This window comes from Myxocyprinus asiaticus, chromosome 23 (genome assembly GCF_019703515.2).
Source record: "Myxocyprinus asiaticus isolate MX2 ecotype Aquarium Trade chromosome 23, UBuf_Myxa_2, whole genome shotgun sequence".
NCBI classification, from domain to species: domain Eukaryota; kingdom Metazoa; phylum Chordata; class Actinopteri; order Cypriniformes; family Catostomidae; genus Myxocyprinus; species Myxocyprinus asiaticus.
Window position 1 is genome coordinate 14,718,167 of NC_059366.1, and position 24,864 is coordinate 14,743,030.

The following is a 24,864-nucleotide window of genomic DNA, read 5'->3' on the forward strand; positions in this document are numbered from 1 at the left end:
TACTGCAGATTTGAAAGGCCCAATCTCACTCCCCACACCCACTCTGACCTTCAATTCACACAAACACCAACACCTCCACCAGGATTGCATCATATCCTGCAACATCTGGACAGACCAGGGACATATGCAAGGATCCTTTTTGTGGACTTCAGTTCGGCTTTCAACACCATCATCCCAACTATACTCCAGCATAAATTACACCAACTCTCTGTTCCCATGTCTATCTGTCAGTGGATAACCAGCTTTCTGACGGACAGGCAGCAGCTTGTAAGACAGGGGAAACTCACTTCCAGCACCTGTACAATCAGCACCGGTGCCCCTCCAGGGATGTGTGCTCTCCCCACTACTCTTCTCCCTCTACACCAATGACTGTATCTCCAAGGACCCCTCTGTCAAGCTCCTGAAGTTTGCAGACGACACCACTGTCATCGGCCTCATCCGAGATGACGATGAGTCTGCATACAGAAGGGAGGTTGAACAGCAGGTGCAGTCAAAACAACCTTGAGCTGTACACATTCAAAACAGTGGAGATGATTGTGGACTTTAGGAGGAACACCCCAACACTGACCTCCCTCACCATTCTAAACAGCACTGTGGCAGCAGTGGAGTCATGGGCACTACCATCTCACAGGACCTGAAGTGGGAGACACACATTGACTCCATTGTGAAAAAGGCCCAGCAGAGGTTGTACCTCCTTCGCCAGCTGAGGAAGTTCAACTTGCCACAGGCGCTGCTGATACAGTTGTACTCAGCAGTCATTGAGTCTGTCCTCTGCACTTCAGTAACTGTCTGGTTTGGTTCAGCTACGAAATCAGAAATCAGAAGACTACAAAGGACAGTTCGGACTGCTGAGAGGATAATTGGTTGCCCCCTGCCCCGCTTCAAGAACTATACACTTCCAGAGTGAGGAAAAAGGCTGGAAAAATCACTCTGGACCCCACTCACCCTGCCCATTACCTTTTTGAACTGTTGCCTTCTGGCCGACTCTTCAGAGCTCTGAGCACCAGAACCGTCAGGCACAAGAACAGTTTTTTCCCTAAGGCTATCCATCTCATGAACAGTTAAATTGCCCCATTGAACAATAACTATGTGCAATACACAGTTTAGTCTTTTTTATATTTATTCAACACATCCAACCTCTTCTGCCATTTCATTCCTCTGAAGGAAAAAAAAACATTTGCACTGTACATAACAGATTTGTATTTACACTGTACATAACAGATTGTATTAGATTTGCACTACCTATGTGTGTATGTATGTATGTATGTATGTGTGTGTCTGTACGTACACTATATTGCCAAAAGTATCCGCTCACCCATCCAAATAATTGAATTCAGGTGTTCCAATCACTTCCATGGCCACAGGTGTATAAAATGAAGCACCTAGGCATGCAGACTGCTTCTACAAACATTTGTGCAAGAATGGGCCGCTCTCAGGAGCTCAGTGAATTCCAGCGTGGTACTGTGATAGGATGCCACCTGTGCAACAAGTCCAGTCGTGAAATTTCCTCGCTACTAAATATTCCACAGTCAACTGTCAGTGGTATTATAACAAAGTGGAAGCGATTGGGAATGACATCAACTCAGCCACGAAGTGGTAGGCCACGTAAAATGACAGAGCGGGGTCAGCGGATGCTGAGGCGCATAGTGCGCAGAGGTCGCCAACTTTCTGCAGAGTCAATCGCTACAGACCTCCAAGGTTCATGTGGCCTTCAGATTAGCTCAAGAACAGTGCATAGAGAGCTTCATGGAATGGGTTTCCATGGCCGAGCAGCTGCATCCAAGCCATACATCACCAAGTGCAATGCAAAGCGTCGGATGCAGTGGTGTAAAGCACGCCGCCACTGGACTCTAGAGCAGTGGAGACGCGTTCTCTGGAGTGACGAATCATGCTTCTCCATCTGGCAATCTGATGGACGAGCCTGGGTTTGGCGGTTGCCAGGAGAACGGTACTTGTCTGACTGCATTGTGCCAACTGTGAAGTTTGGTGGAGGGGGGATTATGGTGTGGGGTTGTTTTTCAGGAGCTGGGCATGGCCCCTTAGTTCCAGTGAAAGGAACTCTGAATGCTTCAGCATACCAAGAGATTTTGGACAATTCCATGCTCCCAACTTTGTGGGAACAGTTTGGGGATGGCCCCTTCCTGTTCCAACATGACTGCGCACCAGTGCACAAAGCAAGGTCCATAAAGACATGGATGAGCGAGTTTGGTGTGGAAGAACTTGACTGGCCTGCACAGAGTCCTGACCTCAACCCGATAGAGCACCTTTGGGATGAATTAGAGCGAAGACTGTGAGCCAGGCCTTCTCGTCCAACATCAGTGTCTGACCTCACAAATGCGCTTCTGGAAGAATGGTCAAAAATTCCCATAAACACACTCCTAAACCTTGTGGAAAGCCTTCCCAGAAGAGTTGAAGCTGTTATAGCTGCAAAGGGTGGGCCGACGTCATATTAAAACCTATGGATTAAGAATGGGATGTCACTTAAGTTCATATGCGTCTAAAGGCAGATGAGCGAATACTTTTGGCAATATAGTGTATGTGTATAATTATTTTTTAATGTTTTTTTTTTTTTTATTATTATCTATGTCTTGCTGCTGTTTTTGTATTGTTTTTGTATTGTTGTACACTGGAAGCTCCTGTCACCAAGACAAATTCCTTGTATGTGTAAGCGCACTTGGCAATAAAGCTGATTCTGATTCTGATTCTAGACGTTGCAGCATGGGACAATGTTGATTTCCTCTTGTCTCATCCCATGTGTCCTCAGGCCCATCTGCTAAACATTCCCAGTTGGAACTGGAAGGAAGGCGATGATGCGATCTGCCTGGCCGAGCTGAAGGCAGGCTTCATTGCTCAGAGCTGCCTGGCACAGGGCCTGTCCACCATGCTTGCCAACCTATTCTCCATGAGGTCATACATCAAGGTACAAAGTCCTGTGGCTTTGATAAAACTCATAGAGTAGAATCAGCCTCCCTCCATTTCATTTAATCTTCAGCTCAATCACCAGGACCATTATGGTATTGAGTAAATCATCCTCTGAGCCCGGCGGTCTCATTTGGGACTTGCTCGGGACAGCAACACAGCGATGCCTTTGCCATTATGAGGTCATTTATATGAGTCAATGACATGGTGGGAGTGGGGATGTAAATTAGTGGTTTTTTTTCTCTTGCAGAAATTTACTATCCTCCTGCATGCTGATAGAGTGGGAAAATGCGAACCATGTGTCTGCTTCATAGCCAAATGTGAACGGCACAATTTCATTGTTATTTATCATCCAAGTGAAGCAGACTGTTCAGAATCGTACAGATCACTGTTTTTACATTTACATTTAAGGCATTAGCAGACACTTATCCAGAGCGACTCACAAAATTGATTAGCATTGTATATAACACTGTTGTGAAGAATGCAATTTGGAATGCTATCTGTTGTATCATGCAGTTTGGAAGGGCATTTTTTCTGTTCGCATGTCATGTCCAAATAACAATAAAATAAAAAAGATACAAACAGAAAGAATAAAAATTGTGAAGATATTGAAAACTGCCATACGATAACAAGCCCTCTGACTCTGCTCTACTTGTCGATGAGAATTTAACTTAATTTACTTTAAGTCTTGGAGAATAACGTTTCAACGTTATTCCTGATTACATTGACTTGAATGGTGCTTTGTATTCATCAGGGAAAATTGAAAGCAGGAGATGGATGTTTTCTTTAATGACTTGATGGAAGTGAGTGCTTCTAGTGCAGTAAACATGGGAGGCCCTATTTTAAGAGCACTAAGCGCAGTGCTATGTGATATGTCATAAGTGCAAAGTCAGTGAGCATGGCCATTAAGTTTTGGGATTTTCATGCAAGCATGCACTAAGTAAGTCTAGGTGCAAGTGGGTTTGGCGAAATTGCGCATGCAAATCATGGCTAGGTATTAACCGTGATTGTATCGCCTTCCAGGTTAGATTGTGGATCGATGGATGTTTTTTTTTTTTTCTTCACTTCTACCAGTCAGTATTGCTTTAAAAATAACATTCATTTATTGAAACACAAAAAACTTAAATAAAAAATATTTCTAAATTCAAATTAATTTTCAAACTAAACAAAAATATAATTAAAATAACGAAGTGGTCAAAGAAATGTTAACCGCCTCCCCAAATCCAAACATTTTACCCATTCCAGTTCCTTTTACAGTGACTTAAATATCACTCTCCAACAACACGTGGAAAAATACCTGTACAAATTAGATAATGAATACCATTTTTAATATAACATGATAATAATAATAGTTTAAAAATAAACCATGAACTCTAGAATCTCATACATTTTTATTTCATAAAACAGCTACAACAGTGATTGTCAGGGACATAATTTGATGTTCCATTATATTTTCAGAGTTTGGACTTTAACTTTATTACCACCTGCTGGTGGAATCTCCAAACTGCAAAAGCAGGAACTGATTTTAGACTTTGCACTGAGAGTAAAGATGCCTCTAAAACATCATAGCGGAATGACCTATTTCTCAGGAAAATAGCAAATTGCACTTAGCGCTACTTCATTAACATACAATACACCCACAGTTTACGCGCATACACCCACAGAAGTGGCGATTGCTTTAAGACAACACGGGAAGCACAGCTTCCCTTAAAATTTCATTAAAATTGCACAATGAAATATTTATCAAATTGCATATAACCTCTCTATAATTCATATAATTATTGTCCCAGTTCAATATTTAAGGTAACAAGTGTAAAAACAGCATACAACACTTTCGCGATGTTCGTTCCATTAATGTTATCTGCATGGTTATGTCCACCGGAGTTTGCAGACGCATGGCCAATAGAGCCCCATTAAAGCCTTGCCTCAACAGGAGGCTAAGGCAGATGCGTATCATTGGAAAAGGCGTCATTTTGGATCCTGCCCGGGTCTCTGGAGGTCTGTGGGAGCTTCGTGAGTGCTATTTGCATGACGAAAATTGACGATTTCTTGAAAAAACAATAGGAGAGCAGAATATGCGAGTGCACTATTTTTCTGACATCTATGCTTCCCCTCTTTTGAAAACCACCTGCGGCCACTGACACACAGATAGTGCAAACACTCCCACCTATGCCCACTTGCACTTTGCGCTGGCATGAAAATTGCACCTAGAATTAGGGCTCTCACAAAAATTAGATAAGGCGTTGCGCACGGTCGTTGCGCACTGTGCTGCGCTTAGCGTGGCCACGAAAATAGAGCCCATGGTGTTTTTTGAGTTCTTAAAAAATAAAAATAAAAAAGAGAGATCAAGAGAGAGAATGAGCGAAAGATCAGGGTAAATAATTTTATAGAGATTGTAAAACTTATTCTCAAATCCACAAGGGGCTATGCAACTTTCTTTTGATTTTTTTTTTCCCTTTCAACATTGAGAACAACATTTTCATGTCATAAAGCATTGAGGAATGACTTTATAATGACTGTTTAAATGTATTATGTGTGAAAACCTCTGCAGAGCACATTAGTCTTCTCTTAAAAATGAGACTAAAAAGCAATGTTTATGTTCTATAATCTAATCTAATTTTAAATGACAATAACAAAATTATTCTTTTGATATAAAAGATATATTAAACATTTTCTTGTTAATTGAAGAAAAAGCATTTTGTATATATGTAAGCATTTGGACTCCTCAATGTACCTCATCTGAAATGTATTATATTTGAAGTGTCGATTTTGTTCATCAATTTCACATCACAAGGCACAGTGAGACCCAAACAAGACAATGTGTGAGAGTGTAGTGCCAGTCTGTCTCATGGAGGAGAGGGGTTATGGAGCACAGGCAACACAGCTGATTTGAGTGGGCTTTCAGGAAGCGGAGGGGTGTTGTTACTAAGAGGTGTTAATGAGACCCACACCTCAGAGACGCATACATTTACACACATCCACACCCACAAACAGATGATTTGTTTTGCATTTTCTGCTGTCATTATGTTTGTTGTCCTAAGTATAAACCTGTTCTCTAAAAATAAAACCACAAGAACAGTCAGTGTGAATCTTTTGTCTGATCTCTTCAGTTTTGAAAAAGCAGTAAGCAAAGAGAAATAGGATGAAGCTCTCAGGAGGGACTAAAGGAGATAATTGTTCAGCCGGTGCGAGAGCATATGCCCATAGCATTTGCATCAGCTCTGACAGGCAAGGCGCAAATGCACAGTGTAATTTAGGGAGTGCATGGTAAATGGCTGCCATCTCTTTAGGAATAAATGACAAAACTCCACCTATTAGTGCAGCCCTAAAAGATGCCTGTCCTCTTGTAAGAATGCAGGTGCTCTTAGCCAGGTAGTTGGGCCTGGCTTTGATAGTATCTCTCTTGGCTATCTGTCAGACAGACATTGGCTGGGCAAGATGGCTGACTATTAGAAGAGTGTTTACCAGATCCTGAGACATGTAATGTGGGGATGATGAAAAGACCTGCTGTGAGCTCATATGGAGGAATATGCCACTCTCCGCCAGATTGGCCTTTATTACCCTACTCAAGTCTGGGTAACATTTTGTTCCACAAATGTTGACATGGTACAGGTGTGAAATAATATACATAATATTGAAAAAAGAGAACAACTTCACAAAACCTAATCAAGTGCAATGCAACGAGTTTCCAGTGTCAAGCAATTTGTCTGTACACAACACGAAACTGCTATGCAACATGACAGCCAGTCAGAACATATTAAAGTAATAGTTCAACCAAAAATGAAAATTCTCTCATCGTTTACTCACCCTCATGCCATCCCAGATGTGTATGACTTTCTTTCTTCTGCTGAACACAAAACAAAGATTTTTAGAAGAAAATCACAGCTCTTTAGGTCCTCACAATGCAAGTGAATGGTGACCAGAACTCAGAAGGTCCAAAAGGACATAAAGGCAGCATAAAAGTAATCCATATGACTCCAGTGGGTAAATCCATATCTTCTGAAGCGATAAGATAGGTGTGGGTGAGATATAGATAAATATTTAAATCCTTTTTTACTATAAATCTCCACCTTTTACCAGCCCCAACCAGTAGGTGGCTGAATGTGAGTGAAAGCAAAAGTGTTGATTTATAGTAGAAAAGGACTTAAATATTGATCTGTTTCTCACCCACACATATCTTATCATTTCAGAAGATTTGGATTTAACCACTGGGGTCTTATGGATTACTTTTATGCTGCCTTTATGTCCTTTCTGGACCTTCTGAATCCTGGTCACTGTTTGCTTGCATTGTGAGGACTTACAGAGCTGAAACATTTTTCTAAAAATCTTCTTTCGTGTTTTGCAGAAGAAAGAAGTAATATACATCTGGGACGCCATGAGGGTGAGAAAATGATGAGAGAATTTTCGATTTGGGCTGAACTATCCCTTTAAATGTTTTATATGAAGCACAATTTTGGACCAATGAGATTTCACATAGGGTGGCAAAATATATATTTTTATAAATATATATATATATATATATATATATATATATATATATATATATATATATATATATATATATACACACACACACACACACACACACACACACACACACACACACACACACACACACACACACACACACACAGACATTGGCCAAAAATATATTTTCAAGATATTGCAGCCCAGTTGAATAAAGGCTTTTTATTTATTCCACGTGAGTGCCTTAGATTTTTCTCTTTTTTTCAAAAATATATTTTCACTAGTCACGGTCAAGGCTGGGTACAAAAACTCCGATTTTCATGGAAGAGATAGCTGGTATCTTGTCCGATTAGGACACAAAATAGTAGTATTTTTACATGAATTTCAACTACTCAGAGATGCAGTGTGCATAGCTTTCTATGCTTATGTGTAACTGATTTCAACTGCCTTTGCACTGCAGATTGAGGAGGACACCTGGCAGAAGTATTATCTGGAGGGAGTGGCCAATGAAATGTACACTGAGTACCTGTCCAGTGCCTTTGTGGGGCTTTCATTTCCTACAGTTTGCGAGTAAGTATGCTTCTGCTCTAAAAGCATGGGAGCATCAGAGCATTAGAGAATACTGAAATTCATTGATTTAATTGAATTTTCATTGCAAAGACATAGAGAAAAAAACAAAACATGGGTTTGCAATAGTGACGCTCTGTCATGTGACCAAAAGTTAAGAAACTTGTAGATTTTGCTGCACTCTGAAGTACAGCTGGCATCTGTTAAACAATGTGAATTTCAAAGAGGCAATCCATTTTTGTCAGATATTTAATTTGATTTATTCCAGCTTGATTTCAAACTTACCTGGCTCGATCCACACCCCCAAAATGCATCTTCACATTCCTATCTGTCTAATTAATGCTCTGTCAGAGCTTTCTCTAATGTGTAGGCAAAATTTGTTACACTGATCCACATATAAAAGCTTTAAAAAATGAAGATGTTCTGCAGCACATTTCAGTTGGTGGGTAATAATGTGTAGTATCACAAAGAGTCTTTGACAAATTCTTGCTGTTTAATTTAAAGCCAAATCTACGGCAACAATTTAAACATCTTTTAGTCTCTCCTAATTGGGATCCATAATGTAAAATAATCTTAGAGGGCCAATGTAATGGGTCTTACAACTTCTTAACTAGTAAACTACAGAACTAAATTGCTTCTTCTTGGCAAACACCAACATTAAGTTTCTGTTGTCTCCTTTGCAGGTTGTGCTATGTGAAGCTCAAGTTGTTGTTAATCGCTATCGAATACAAGTCAGAGCAGAGGGAAAGCAGGTTTGTCCCACTTTAGTGTTCAACTACATCAATCACAGCACACTGAACCGACCAAAGAGGGGCAATGCAGTTGTGTCCCTCATTGGTCCCACAGACACACCACAGCACAATTCTCCTATTTAACGTAGTAGAAATGTTCTTTTGTAAGAAAAGGCTGACACATTTTCATCATCAAATCTCCCTATAAGTAACTAAATGATTTCAAATTGAAATCTGTCTCCTTGAGACATCAGCATGTGATTGTCTCAAACACTGGAGGAAGTTCACCTCAGCTCGACTCTCACAGCCTCACAGATGCCGATCACTGTCTGTAAGAGTCACCATGAAGCCAAAGAGCTATGACATCTGCTCAGACTCACTGCTCTATTGATGAGGGGTTTACTCTCAGAGTAAAGGGCCTTCTATCAATAGCACTCCTGTGGCTTTCTGTTAAGTAACCCATTAGAACTAATAACATGAAGTACTCTGTCTCAGTAACTTCGACTTTGCCAAATCCCACCACCCCTTCCCACTTTCACAACCTGTGTTCCAATGTATCTGTACACTGTAACTCTTACTAATACATTTTAATATCTCACAACTAGTACTAATGACTGTGGTTAGAATAAATTAGGGCCTGAAAACAGTCACAACCCAAATATCAACCAGAAGACCTGGTTCTTTTGGTTTCCTATATTCTTATGAAGTGAGTGTGATTTTTGTCTAAAATCTTTTTTTTTTTTTTTCTTACTGTGGATTAGGGCTGGGTGGTATGGCAGTATTTGTTGTGCAACAGTAGAAATGTGTCAGTTGGAAGGGATTTTGCTATATCATTTCTACCTCGGAAGATGGATCAGACTGATCGCAACGTGAATTCGGCAACACTAGGTCGAAAGTTCTTCAGCTGAAATCGGTGTGTGTTTACCGAAACCACTGCCCTCAGTGGGCAAAGCTAGTGATGCTTTTGAATGGGAACATGTAAGCTCCAGTGTCTGGGTGAAGAGTTCAAAAGCATGTAGTGAAGCAAGTTGTTTTTAGTTGTAAATGATGTAATACAGTCAACAGGAATGAATATTTTATCAACCATACACCCTAACCCAAACCCTAAACCTAATGGTCAATGAAGTTAAAATTTCATTTTAGAGAAAAAAATGAAACCTTTAAATCACACTCATCATTGTTTTCATGAACTTGATTACTTCTTGGTGTCTACCTATGTCTCTGAGGCTGGCAATTGTTACAAACAATGCGAAGCAGAGTGTACATTGTTTACAGTTAACTGCAAGCAACGTTGCCACATGGAGCTTTAATTTGAAATTCAACTAATGTGCGCATATTGGCTATTTTACAACAGCTTCAAACGTGCCTCATCCAATAAAAATTTAGTATCAGAACTATCTGTTTAGTAACATTAGTTAATCCACATCAATCCCAGATAAAAAGAGAAAATAAATTCAATGATGTATGTTTTATTTGTAAGGTAATTAATTAACTGGATTAGCCAATAATTCCATCATCAATGGTCATTACCCCATAGTTATTTAATACATAATTGAATTTCCAGCATAAATGTTTAATATATTATGAAATTTACAGCCTGATATCATGAACATTACGTGACAATGGCAACCTTTTTGCAAAACAAAATTACGTGCTTCATTACACATTTTGCTGCAGTTTCCCAGTGACATAAGCCAAAAGCGAGTGAAATGGTGACAAAGTCAGTCGAAGTTTTTAAGGTGAATATTAGATGTAGGTTTCAATTAATAAAATGTACCTAACTAGCCAAAATATTTAACCTAAACCTAACCAATAATGTTTAAAAGCAAATGAGAGGTAAACAAAACAGATATCCTTACCCTGAACAAACCTGTAAACCTAACGGATAGTGTTGTAAAGCAAATGCGACATGAAAAGCAAATTTTAGAAGCAGCAGCATAATTTCATGTCACTTATATTACACTTGCATCTCACATGTCAGTTTGCATGCTTGGCTGGGCTCAAACTCAGGTCTTCCGAGTCTAAAGTTCAGCACTCTATCAGGTGAGCTACCACACGAGCTAATCATATACTAAGTGTAAATGTAGGCGGGTTTGTGATAAAAGTGTTAAAATATATTGTTTTTCAAATGAGGCATTAAAGTAAAAGTGTTTCAATATCATAACATAGCAGTGTGTAAGTAATAGAGCAGAAATATATACGCTGGCAGCCAAAAGTTTGGAATAAATGTACAGATTTTGCTGTTTCGGAAGGAAATTGGTACTTTAATTCACCAAAGTGGCATTCAACTGATCACAAAGTATAGTCGGAATATTACTGATGTAAAAAACAGCACCAGCACTATTTGAAAAAGTCATTTTTAATAAAATCTAGACAGGCCCCATTTCCAGCAGCCATTACTCCAACACCTTATCCTTGAGTAATCATGCTAAATTGCTAATTTGGTACTAGAAAATCACTTGCAATTATATCAAACACAGTAGAAAGCTATTTGGTTTGTTTAATGAAGCTTAACATTGTCTTTGTGTTTGTTTTTGAGTTGCCACAGTATGCAATAGACTGGCGTGTATTAAGGTCAATATTAGGTCAAAAATGTCAAAAAAGAAACTCATTTCTCTAGAAACTCATCAGTCAATCATTGTTTTGAAGAATGAAGGATATACAATGCTTGAAATTGTCAAAAATCACTACAGTCTTCAAAGACAAAGGACAACTGGCTCTAACAAGGACAGAAGGAGATGTGGAAGGCCAGATGTACAACTAAACAAGAGGATAAGTACATCAGAGTTTCTAGTTTGAGAAATAGACACCTCACATGTCCTCAGCTGACAGCTTCATTGAATTCTACCCGCTCAACACCAGTTTCATGTACAACAGCAAACAGAAGACTCAGGGGTGCAGGCCTTATGGGAAGAATTGCAAAGAAAAAGCCACTTTTGAAACAGAAAAACAAAAAGAAAAGGTTAGAGTGGGCAAAGAAACATACATTGGACAACAGATAATTGGAAAAGAGTGTTATGGATCTTAACCCCATTGAGCTTTTGTGGGATCAGCTAGACTGTAAGGTGTGTGAGAAGTGCCCGACAAGACAGTCACATCTATGGCAAGTGCTACAGGAAGCGTGGGGTGAAATGTCACCTGAGTATGTGGACAAACTGACAGCTAGAATGCCAAGGATCTGCAAAGCTGTCATTGCTGCACGTGGAGGATTTTTTGATGAGAACTCATTGAAGTAGTTTAAGAAGTTCTGAATGTTTTTGTGTGTGTATGTATGTATATATATATATATATATATATATATATATATATATATATATACATATATATATACATATATATATACACACAGTATATATACACACTGTATATGTACAGTTGAAGTCAAAAGTTTACATACTCTTAGGTTGAAGTCATTAAACCTAATTTTTTAACCACCCCACAGATTTCATATTAGCAAGCTATAGTTTTGGCAAGTCGTTTAGGACATCTACTTTGTGCATGACACAAGTCATTTTTCCAACAATTGTTTACAGACAGATTGTTACACTTATAATTGACTATATCACAATTCCAGTGGGTCAGAATTTTACATACACTAAGTAGTGTTAATTTTGTCAGCTATTTTTTAATTTAGTCTTAGTCTTAGTCCTGTGTAAAATGTCCTTATTAGTTTTTATCATATTTAGTCAACCTTATCCTGTTTTTTTTTTTTTTGTCAAGTTTTAGTTGACTAAAAGTCTGGGCATTTTAGTCTTATCTTAGTCAAAGAAAACACTCAGTATTTTAGTCTAATTTTAGTCAATGAAAACTGTTGACATTTTAGTCATATTTTAGTCACATTTAGACAGATACAACATCAAGAAATCCAAGTGTTGCACTATAAGTAAATCATTGCTATGATTTTAACTTAATAACACAAACCCTGAGTATCCAGAAAAAGAAAACTCTACACAATCAAAACTAGGTGGTGTTATACTCACAAAGTAAGTACTTTATGCAGGTTATGCAGGCATATTACTGCAGACACCTTTTTGAGGTATGTTTTTGTAGGCAATTCATTTTTATAACATATTCAGATTCATTTTGATGGTAATGTGAAGGACAAATAAACATAGCATTGTCACCAAATAGATGCCAAAATACATAAGTCACTGGTCTATACTCAATCCTGCGTTGCCTTTGCCAATCATTTTCAGCTCCTTCACAACAGTTTGCTAGCCTATAAGCATAAGGTGCTAGCCTATATGCGTAATGAGTTCAGTTTAGCTATAAAACACAGCCTATATAATGTAACACCACCGTCTTGTCTTAATATAGCTTATTAAGTTGTCTAATATAGTTGTCACTACTTGTCTTAATATAGCTTAAAAAACCAACCTAACATTACCGCCAAGACTTTAACCTACCTCAATTTCTTTGTGGTTAGCCTTCATATCATCTTCTGTTTCTCCCAAGTCCAACTGTTGCTGTCATTATTTAACGAATGTTAGCTTTCTGTAAACTACTTGAAAGGTACTCCTCACTGTGCTTGCTTAGTCCTGATATGCCGCATGCAGCACAGGAAAGGAAACTGCTGCTCATGCCATCCAATGAACAGGATATTTGGATTGTAATTTAGAAAAAACAAAACAAAAAACAGACTATAATCTTTTGTCTCCTCTTTTTTCTGACAAAAATAAAGAGAGATTTTAGTAAAGATTGTATTTTTTAAACTACATTTTAGTCTTGTCTTTTTTCGTCAACAATATTGCATGTTGATATAGTCACAGTTAGTGTTTAATGACGTCTAATCTTAGTCATGGAATAAAAGGTCGTCAACGGACATTTTTTGTCATAGTTTTCGTTAACAAAATTAACACTAACACTAAGTTAACTATGCCTTTAAGCAGCTTGGAAAATTCCAGAAAATGATGTCAAGCCTTCTGGCAACTAGCCAATTAGCTTCTGATAGGCTGATGGGCTAATTGGAGTCAATTGGAGGTGTACCTGTGGATGTATTTTAAGGCCTTCCTTCAAACTCAGTGCCTCTTTGCTTGACATCATGGGAAAATCAAAAGAAATCAGCCAAGACCTCAGAAAAAAAATTGTGGACCTACACAAGTCTGGTTCATCCTTTGTTAGCAATTTCCAATTACCTGAAAGTACCACATTCATCTGTACAAACAATAGTATGCAAGCATAAACACCATGAGACTACGCAGCCATCAAACCGCTCAGGAAGGAGACACATTCTGTCACCTAGAGATGAATATAGTTTGGTGCGAAAAGTGCAAATCAATCCCAGAACAACAGCAAAGGACCTTGTGAAGATGCTGGAGGAAACAGGTAGACAAGTATCTATATCCACAGTAAAACGAGTCCTATATCGACATTACCTGAAAGGCTGCTCAGCAAGGAAAGAAGCCACTGCTTTAAAACCGCCATAAAAAAGCCAGACTACAGTTTGCAAGTGCACATGGGGACAAAGATCTTACATTTTGGAAAATGTTCTCTGGTCTGATGAAACAAAAATGGAACTGTTTGGCCATAATGACCATTGTTATGTTTGGAGGAAAAAGGGTGAGGCTTGCAAGCCGAAGAACACCATCACAACCGTGAAGCATGTGGGTGGCAGCATCATTTTGTGGGGGTGCTTTGTTGCAGGAGGGACTGGTGCACTTCACAAAATAGATGGCATCATGAGGAAGGAAAATTATGTGGATATATTGAAGCAACATCTCAAGACATCAGCCAGGAAGTTAAAGCTTGGTCGCAAATGGGTCTTCTAAATGGACACTGACCCCAAGCGTACTTCCAAAGTTGTGGCAAACTGGCTTAAGGACAACAAAGTCAAGGTATTGGAGTGGCCATCACAAAGCCCTGACCTCAATCCGATAGAAAATTTGTGGGCAGAACTGGAAAAGCATGTGCGAACAAGGAGGCCTACAAACCTGACTCAGTTACACCAGCTGTCTGGAGGAATGTGCCAAAATTCCAGCAACTTATTGTGAGAAGCTTGTGGAAGGCTACCCAAAATGTTTGACCCAAGTTAAACAATTTAAAGTTAATGCTACCAAATACTAACAAAGTGTATGTAAAGTTCTGACCCACTGAGAATGTGATGAAAGAAATAAAAGTTGAAATAAATCATTCTCTCTACTATTATTCTGACTATATACTTAAAATAAAGTAGTGATCCTAACTGACCTAAGACAGGGAATGTTTTCTATGATTAAATGTCAGGAATTGTGAAAAACTGAGTTTAAATGCATTTGGCTAAGGTGTATGTAAACTTCTGACTTCAACTGTATATGTTCATAAAGTCATAATCAGCCATTGTGCTGGTGATTTGTGTGAAAGTGAATAAAACGCAGCGGCTCTAGTGTAAATTTAAACAGGAAGCTGCGGCGAAACATAGAAAGTGGCACGTAAAAGTCAGTTTGCAAAAATGTTGCTTTAGTTGCATTCATTATATGAGAGTAGGCTGAACGTATAGGCCTACCCAGTACCATGACTTAAAATTACCCATGCCATGATATAAGATAAGACTCTGAACCCTGTTATTCAACAATATCATATAAAAGTGCCACTCATGTTCAGTATTCTCCATGCCAAAATACGCATTGACTCTAAAGCAAAGGTTGTTTTTTACTCTATCACTTGGTATGATACAGTTCATATAATTTGATTACTTTCTAATGGTTGGCTATTAAAGTTGGATTAATAACTTTGCCATACCACACATAATGACAAAACCTTTAGAGGGCACAACATTATCCTTTAGTGGAACTCTCAATTTGGTGTTCTAGGCTGAATTTAAAGTTCACTGCCTAAACTTTGAAGCACACTTTGGGGTTTAGACCATAATTTTCCTTTATATGACGAGTTAACCAATGCGAAGAGTATTTTTTATGGTGAAAAGTGACTGTTTTGCCCTCTACTTTAGTTATTGACAGATATTTTTTCACCTCAATGTGCAGATACAGGTACTATACACCTCGCCACCTTTTGTTTGGTCTGTGTTTGATTTAAAATGTTTTCTTGTTGTTTGCAGAAGCAGAAAGCGGTATGCCCTCTTCATTATCTCACCCCTCCACACTTTAAATCATCTCTGGGCGAAAACTTAAGGATATTGTACCATACCCCCTCTCAAAAATGGCCAAAATCTCTTGCTATCTCTCTCTTATTGTGATATTTGTGCTAAGTGCACTAACTTCTTTGCAGGCAGAGAGAGTACTGAAATTGTTCAATTCACGTTTCTTTGTCTGTGATGTTCACATATCAACGCAGCGTTTATCCACACCATAAATCGTATTTTTTCTCAATGTCCTCTCCCTTTCTTTTTCCCCTGTTCAGTTATTTTTCAGTATTCATCAGCTGTGAGCCATTTCTGCCCATGTTTTTCAGCATTGTGCGTTCCATGCAAACAGTACTTCATGTTTTTCTCTCTTATTGCTCTTTGCCAAGAATATTGTAATGCACAGAGGAAAGGGTTCTAATAGGAACCTTAATGCTCAGAAAAACTGTTCTCAGTGCATTATATATATATATATATATATATATATATATATATATATTATTTATTTATTTATTTATTTATTTATTTTATTTTTTTGTTTCTTTTTTTCAAAATGGCAACTTTTACTTCACAGTCTTAAATCCTAAACAACTTGAACGATTGGTTAATCAAGGCCACACTACCCATGACAACCATCTCTGCCTTTTCTGTCATTACCACTCTAACACTGTATTGTGTTTATGTGTCTTTGTGTGTGTCTGTTACTGTGTGTCTGTGTAGGAGTGAGTGTGATTTGTATTTTTTACATAAGTGTGAGACAGACAGTGTTTGAGTATATGGTAGGTTTGTTTGTCAGTGTTTGTCTGGAACTGGCATTCATCATGTCCCCAAATGCCTGTGTGTCTCTGAGTAGATGTTTATGAAGTGAGGTCACTTCCTGTCAGTTTGGTGTTCTGTACAACAATCCAACTGCACAGAAGTTACTGCAACAGTTTGCATCTACGTGCCACTGTGCGGTGGCTGCACCTGCTCTCTTTTAGATGTGCCCTTGGTTGTGACACTCTTGATAACCGCATGCCCGAACACTCTGTGATGTGTGATGCTTGCTTTGTTTCCCATAATATGAGGTTTGATCTGAGTTGATGCCATGCAGTCAGTCAATAAACAGCCCATTGCATGGGGCTTCTTTCTGATTTTGTGTCAATCAGTGTGAAAATCTCACATTTGGGGAGCAATGTGTGTGAATCTGTCAGTGAACAAGTCCGTTTGTTTTCATCTTCTGAACAGCATGCCAAATGTGCTGCTTCTCACTAAGGGGGGCTATTTAATCAGATGTAAAGCGCAGTGATAAAAGCACAATGATTTCTAGCAAAACAGACCGCTTTTGACATTTTCAATAACTAGCCAGTCAATTTTCGCTTTATGATGGATTAAATCCCCCTATTTCGGTCTTCATTCCCAATGAAATGGTTATTCTTTGAGTCAAGAGGAAAGAGATTTGATAGAATACATGTATCAAACAATATATGAATATATGAATTTGTGAGATCCAGTTAAGCTGTTTGACTTATTTAATCTATAGATTAGTGGAACATTTTGAATGTGGCTTCAATGGTCATGAACACACTGCAGCTAAATATGGTTGTCACTCTCCTTTTTGTTCTTAATCATGTTCTGTACACACACTGTTCGGTAATATGCAGGAGTGACAACAACATTCTACAAACAAATTAACTCCTGAAGAATTAATGTAGTGACAACTGCATTTTCATAATTTCCATGTGCACAGAACTGAATTGAACAACTAGTTGTTAATGACGTGATAAATAGCACGTGAAAGATGTGTCCTGTTTTCTCCTAGTGCAAATCACTTAAACCAAAATATGTGTCCTCGCTCAATCATATATTCCAGTCTGTCTCTCTCCACTGTAGTTTCTGTCAACAGCCCTGCCATCTCAGGGTAACCAACATGATAGCATGCACACGCTTAACATGCAAAAAAACAAATCATGATCACTGTGTTGAGGGCAGTTAACTCAAAATTGCTGTATAATAGTATATCTCAGGATGATAATATGTCCTTGGTCAGAAATAGTGAACACCAAATGGGTTAAACTGGGGGCATCCATGTTTCTTATTTAAAGGTGTGAGATGCTGTAGTGTTGCTATTGTTGTCACTTGTAATTCACTGCAATTTCAAAGGAACTCCTGTATTCCGTACACACAAAGAACAACAATTTTGGGGATTCACTCCTGCAAATTTCCAAAATTTTGTAGTGTGTACATGACCAATGTGAACGGCAGTTTATAGCTTTCTCTTTCATTTGGGCTCTTTGGCCTTGGCACTTCTGCCAGGCTGGACATTTGTCAAGTGTTGCAGTCACCACTAAATCCATTGATGAAACCTAACAACAGGCAAGCATTAATGGCTGTGTTGTGTCGTCCCGTCTCTGTCTAATTAACGGGGAATGATACAGTGATTCTGTAGTGACTCTGTCCACACTGCTGAATCTCTATTCTTACAAAGCAAACTCTCCAAAATATTTGGCAGAAGTTGACATTGACATCATAAACATCAAAAATGTCCTGCCCACCAAGGGAAGTCACACTGAGACACTGACAGTGCTAGTTCAGGTTTGATAATGAATGGTAGATATGTTTACAGTCAAACCACAGAATGTACATGTTTATTTTTCTGATGATGTCATGATGCACTTACATTTACAACAAAAATGGACCATGTGGCTTATGAGCGAACATTTAAAATGTAATGATAAAAAAGAGCATATTTTTGACAGGTACATCTATCTAGAATTTGGCCTCCCTTTCTGCACTATGGCAACCACAAGTAAAACTGACCAAGTAACTTAATGTTTACATGTAGTGGCCCCAAATATTTTTAAGCCATACTTAATAATGTATTTAATGTTTTTGTATTGTTTAGCAAAATATATATTCAAGTGAAAATTTTAATGGATAAATTGCTCAAACACACTTTACAAGATTTTGTTTTTCACAAAAACAAGTTCGTTAAGTTTTAAATTTCTATATTTATACTATATTTTGTGCAAAATTAAGGCAGAAAGTACAGTATTTGGACACTTTCTGGTTGTCAAAGTGGAGCATGGCCATAGTTAATGTGATGAAGGACACCTGTGGTTACTCTTTTAGGATACCTGTGTAAACATGAGGGAAACTGACTTAATACATCCAATAAAATTACCTTAAACAGTTGGTTTCTAAGAAAGGTATTAAATTTAGTTCAAAGAAAAAAGGTCTAGCTTCTTTTGTTTGCAGATGTCACTTGGTTTGATATTTTTCTTCTAATGTTCTGGAATTTTTAGCGTGACTTAAGTGTCCACACTTAAGTGTGTTAAGTGACTTAAGAACCAAAGGCCTATTTTACTGAATGGCAAGTTTTGGCTTAGTATGCAGTTAGCGATGATTCAGAGACCCAGGATGTATCCTGAATTATTGGTGGGCTGGTCATTCCCTTGCATTTCAGCTACACTAAAGTAATCCACTGCTGTGTAGACATAGACCATACACCTTCTGTTTCAGAGGGCCTGTCGACTAAAACACTCAGACTGTTTCCATCCCAGTTTTAATTCTTTCTTTTATCTCATCACTCAAGACAATTTAATCTAAGACCATTATGAGAAAATAATTCAAATTGGCTAGTCATGTTGTTGTGTAGTTTTTTTGTGTGAAGCCAGTTAAAAAAAATGGAAACCAAGTGGTCTGAAGGGTATTTTACAATAGCTACATTTGCTGACAACCTTGCTGACTGCTTTTTGGAAGAGAAGTACAATTTCAGTGGCAAAATTTGAGGCAGTTTATGCATGTTTTCTCATCAGTCTTCTTAACAAGGTCAAACAACATGTGTACCATTCCTCTTGATTAGAGCGTTTGGATGTGCGAGAGATTTTTTTTTCATGTTAATGAGAATTACCCTCTTTCTCATTAAACAGTATTCTGATCAATCCGGGAAATCATGTTAAGATGCAAGAGGGGACATTGGGATTCTTTATCGCCAGTGACGCCAAAGAGGTGAAAAGGTAATCTTGATCTCAATCCATCAAAATTACTATTCCTCTTGTGTTTGTTTACACACTTTTGTTGTTGTTGCTATTTTTCACCCTTTAATACAAATCAGAACTGTGAAATGTGAAGGACATGGTTGAAGGAGAATGTTCAATTGTTTACTGTCTTTCTTCAGAGCATTTTTCTACTGCAAAGCTTGTCATGATGACATCACAGATCCCAAAAGGATAAAAAAGTGTGGCTGCAAAAGAAGTAAGTAAACTCAACTATTCCTCCCCTCCTGTGAGCCTAGTCTGAAAGTGGCCACCAGCTCTTTTTGCTTTGTAATGTAGCAAATATTGTGTTTTCTCTTTTGTATTTTTATTCAATATAAATACTATACAATACTATTTAAAAAAATAAAATACTAATGTAACATCGTCTCAAAACAAGATAAAAGAGATCAAGACCTGCATTTTCTGAAGGAGATATTAGTGCTTTCAAGGCAGCAAAATAACTTTAGGTAAGCTAACCATTAGGGCTGTGTCGATATATTGCAATACTTTTTCTCATAATATTGTATCGATACTTTAGGTCCATCTATCGATATTTATATTGAACTATTTGTCTATTCATATCATGCCCAGCATTTCAATAAAGTAGAAATAGGTCGTCTTAATAAGTGCAAGATCCACGCAATCAATTTGTCATTGAGTAATGTCTCTTTAAATATCCTCTCAGTAGGGCTGGTTGATATATTGAATATTAACTATATATTCAAGATAATTTTGCTGATGATGTAAAATTGACCAATATCGTGAATATCGCAATTATTTTAATGTGCTTTCATTTGGCTATTAAGTTTCATAAAGAGCGCATCAGTAGACTAATTTCACGATCATTCAGGGCTGCACAATTAAACAAAATAACATCAAAATGGCATATGTGATTATTAATCCACAAAAGGCTGTGATTTAAAGACAGATAAACATGGTCTGTGTGTGATTCAGAACAAACCAGTGACGCGCTGATCTGTGTGTACGCACATGGCAGCACTATCAGATCAGTTCACGTGCATTGTGAAATGAAAGTAATGCAGGTTCAAGCATTTGCGCAATTCCAAACATTAGTGACAGTTACAAGATATTATACAAATCTACAAACGCAACACAGAATAACAGAAAAGGAGGAGATTACAGCATTTCTGGAAATGCAGAACATTGCAAACTGTCAAATACACATTGCATTTTCTGAGTCGAAATAAAAGCTGCTTGTGAAGTTGAAGTAAATATGACAGCACTTTCAGTGTCAAAATAAAACCCCCAGGTGAAGATGAAGCAAACAGGACAAAAATATATTACTTTTGTTTAACGCAAATCTAATAATCAGAATAATAATGATAATTCAGCATTATATTATAATAATCAACCTGACATGTCCCACAATAATAATTTAGTATTATGCAATGTTCAACTGGGGTTTCAAAAATAAGTCAGTGAAGTAGCTTTGCACAGTGAAATAAAAGCTTTTTATTAAGCTACTATGTATCATTGTGTATGAAATATAAATATAAAGTGCATATCAATCAAAATGATTGAATTTCATTCTCCCTTGTGTTTATTTGAAAAACAAAACAAACAAAAAACATAATACATAATTATCGAGATATAATTTTTTTAAGACATATCGCCCAGCCCTACCTCTCAGTTTTTTACAATCAGTTATTGATCAAAAACAACAAAAGAAGCATTTATTTATTTTTATACATATAAAAAAAATGCTATAAAGAAGCCATTTGACCAAAACACTTCTGTCCCTGCCGCTGGTCTTAAAGAGACAGTACCGTTTTAGCACTTGTTCTTCATATCAATGTAAATACTTGTAAATAGTACAAAGTAGGCATGTAAACAACAAAGCTGTCACAAAATATAAATATGCAATATAATATATAATATATGCAATTTCACATTTATTGATGGAATACATGGAATTTGTGGAATTTGGAGTTTTTAAAAAGCTAAAATGTGACCAAATGATGAAAAAACTAATGATAAAATAATTTGTAGTCTTAATATTTCCATAATTTACTAAGTTATAAAGTCCCCTGTATAATTGTAAGAGCATTAGCTGAAAGATAATTTGTTTTAAATTGAAATATACCCAAATTTACTGGAATTGAAAGCTTGTGAATCAGATTAGAATCGAATCATGATATCGTGATTTGTTGATTCGTGACTTATGTATCGTGATGTATCTAATTGTGACGTGTATCGTACTACGTATCGGGTCGTGAGGTGCCTGGCTATAGCCGGCTATACTTACCACTAAGTTTTATGCTTTGATTCTGTGTAAATTAAATTCGGCATTAGAGCTGCCTTGAACTCTGCCGTTGTACTCGGCATACACTTTGTTTTCTGTTGGAAAACTTTCTCAAGGAGTATAAAGGTTACATAAAACAGAAATTGATAGAACGCTTAATGCTGAAGTTATTTACAAAGCAAGGTTTGAATGGAGTCTGTATGTATATGAGTTCAGGCTGAATTAACTGCAGAAATGTAATACTTAGTGTTAGAGGTTTAGGACAAACACTAACCAGAATATTTGAGGAATATAAATACAGTGCTGCCTTGCAACCACTGTAAAAAGACAAATAAGTACTAAAATAATAGCTGCTTAAAGCCCCTAGGAATGTTCTCTTTCTCTTTGAAAAGAGCCATATGAATGAATAAGTGGACAGCAATGAAATGTAAACACCAGAATTCATCTTCATCAAAAACAGACTAGCTTTAAAATGGAGGCCTAGAAAAGGAAGGGGAAAGATGACAAGGTGAAAAGAGTGGGACTCTTGAGGAAAGCCAGTCATCAGCATGCTAGTGGTGAAGCAAGATACAGATGTAGAGAGAGAATGACGTGATTAGCGGGGCTGAAGAGAGAGGCTGTCAGCTTGTGGTGGCTTCAGTTGGAGAGAGACTGCAGTAATGACACCAGTCAGGTGGAAAAACAAAAGGCAATAGCAGCTTTACCCACCCTTGCCAGACATACCGCAAACACACTCCTGGCCCAGGATCATTTTAACAATCATATCCACCCTGTTTACCCAGAACACCCAACGCTTGTGCTGATTGGACGCGCCACTGTCATGTCGTACTGCCTCAGCCAGGCAAAAACATTTTCTGACTGTAAGTCAGTGAGGTAGAACAGAGATTAATAGCTTCACTGTCTGAGCAGCTCTAGCATAGGCCATTACATACTAATGAGAGATGTATAATTTGATATAAATGTTCTTCACACACCTTAAATTATGTAAACATGCATCAACACTTTAGATTTATCATCAAAATGGTTGGCGTCATGTGCTAAAGTTGTTAAATAAAGCAATATTTATGAATTTATGTTTAGTGTAGCGTACATTAACATTAATGTTGAAATGATGATTTGTTATTACATGACCTATTTAAGCATTTGTCCAAACCAGTTAGCCACAAGAATAATTCAGCACTTCTAAACAGCTGCCTTTAATTGGAGACCCTTCTTTTCATTTCTTTTCCACATTTAATTAATTGTTCACCAGAAATGAAAATTCTGTCATCATTTACTCACACTCATGTTGTTACCCGACTGTCTTTATTTCATGGAATAAAAAAAGAAATATTGGCAGAATGTTAGCCTCAGTCACCATTTGCTTTAAACGTATGGAAAATAGATGACAAGATGAATGGTGACTGAGGTTAACATTCTGCCTAGCATCTCCTTTTGTGTTGCATGAAGGAAAGTCATACAGGTTTAGAACAACATGAGGGTGAATAACTGATAATTTTTTTTTTTTGGGTGAACTGTCCCTTTTCATTTAAGTATTTGAAGAAATATAATAACAATAATTTGCCAGATGTTACACTAAATGTGTTTGGTAAAACATTTAAGTTTGAGTTAAAACTTGTCTTTTGCTTTTATTCTGATTTGTTGTCATCTCAGTCATATGTTTTTGATGAAGTATTCCCTCCCAAACTCTTTTTTTTTTTGTTTGTTTGTTTTTTTTGACTCAAATAAGGCCTATAGTCTCAGAGTAAGGGAGATGAGGTTTCCATTGCTCTAATGGAAGTTTGTGTTCTTTTTTTTTCCACCCTCTTTATGATCATTGACATACTTTTTGATGTATTTCCTTCCTTGCTGCCTTGGAATACCGCCTCTTTATTTAAACCGCTCACTGGTAGTGACATATTGTGAGTAAAAACGGGTTTCCTGTGGCCCAGAGTACAGTCTGACTGTCTCATTCTGCCAATAGTTCTATCTATCTATCTATCTATCTATCTATCTATCTATCTATCTATCTATCTATCTATCTATCTATCTATCTATCTATATATATATATATATATATATATATATATATATATATATATATATATATATACATACTGTATCTATATATCTATGTTGCATGTATCAGTCTAGCTGCTGCATCCTCCTACACCTCTCTTCTCTCCACTGTCCTCTGCCCAAAACAATACAGCAGAGTTTACTGGCCTGAAAATGACCAAAAGCTCTTTTTCCAGGCCCTGTCCAGATCGAAGTTACCTCCAAACCGAAGAGGTCACTTTATTTGTAATAGGAAGGAGCTTTAAAGGAATGTTTCAGGTTCAATATAGGTTAAGCTGAATCGACAACATTTGTGGCATAATGTTAATTACCACTTAAAAATTATTTCGAATTTAAAAAAATAAAAATCACTGTTCAAGTTAGGTGCTTACAATGAATGGGGCCCATCCATAAAAATTCAAAAACTCACTGTTTCAAAAGTATAGCCACAAGACGTAAACATTATACATGTTAACTTGATTTTAATGTGATAAAATCGCTTACTAACCTTATCTGTGTAAAGTTATACCCAATATTACAACTTTGCTGTCATGATGACGTAATGTCGGTAAACCCTGTTATCTGATAAACCCCATAATGCCTGTAAGTCCCTGATTTTATCACACTAAATTCAAATTAACACATATAATGTTTACGTATTTTGGCTATACTTTTGAAACAGTATGTATTTTAATGTTTATGGACTGCCCACATTAATTTCCATGTGTAAATGCCTTACCATAACCAAGATTTATGTTTTGTTTTTTCTGTTTTTTTAATAAGCGAGGTACCAGTCAAACGTTA

The 24,864-nt window shown here is 37.4% G+C and overlaps 1 protein-coding gene across 10 annotated transcripts in view; it reads left to right on the forward strand.

Moving 5' to 3' along the window:
• The window catches only part of kcnma1a (potassium large conductance calcium-activated channel, subfamily M, alpha member 1a), a 312,165-nt gene that overhangs the window by 234,872 nt on the left and 52,429 nt on the right, over positions 1–24,864 (forward strand). For all 10 annotated transcript variants that reach the window (XM_051651297.1, XM_051651298.1, XM_051651289.1 and 7 more), the window contains exons 14-18: positions 2,765–2,920; positions 7,847–7,956; positions 8,637–8,705; positions 19,653–19,739; positions 19,901–19,977. In XM_051651297.1, the coding sequence (XP_051507257.1) occupies positions 2,765–2,920; positions 7,847–7,956; positions 8,637–8,705; positions 19,653–19,739; positions 19,901–19,977 (499 nt within the window). The remainder of the gene's footprint in view (positions 1–2,764; positions 2,921–7,846; positions 7,957–8,636; positions 8,706–19,652; positions 19,740–19,900; positions 19,978–24,864) is intronic.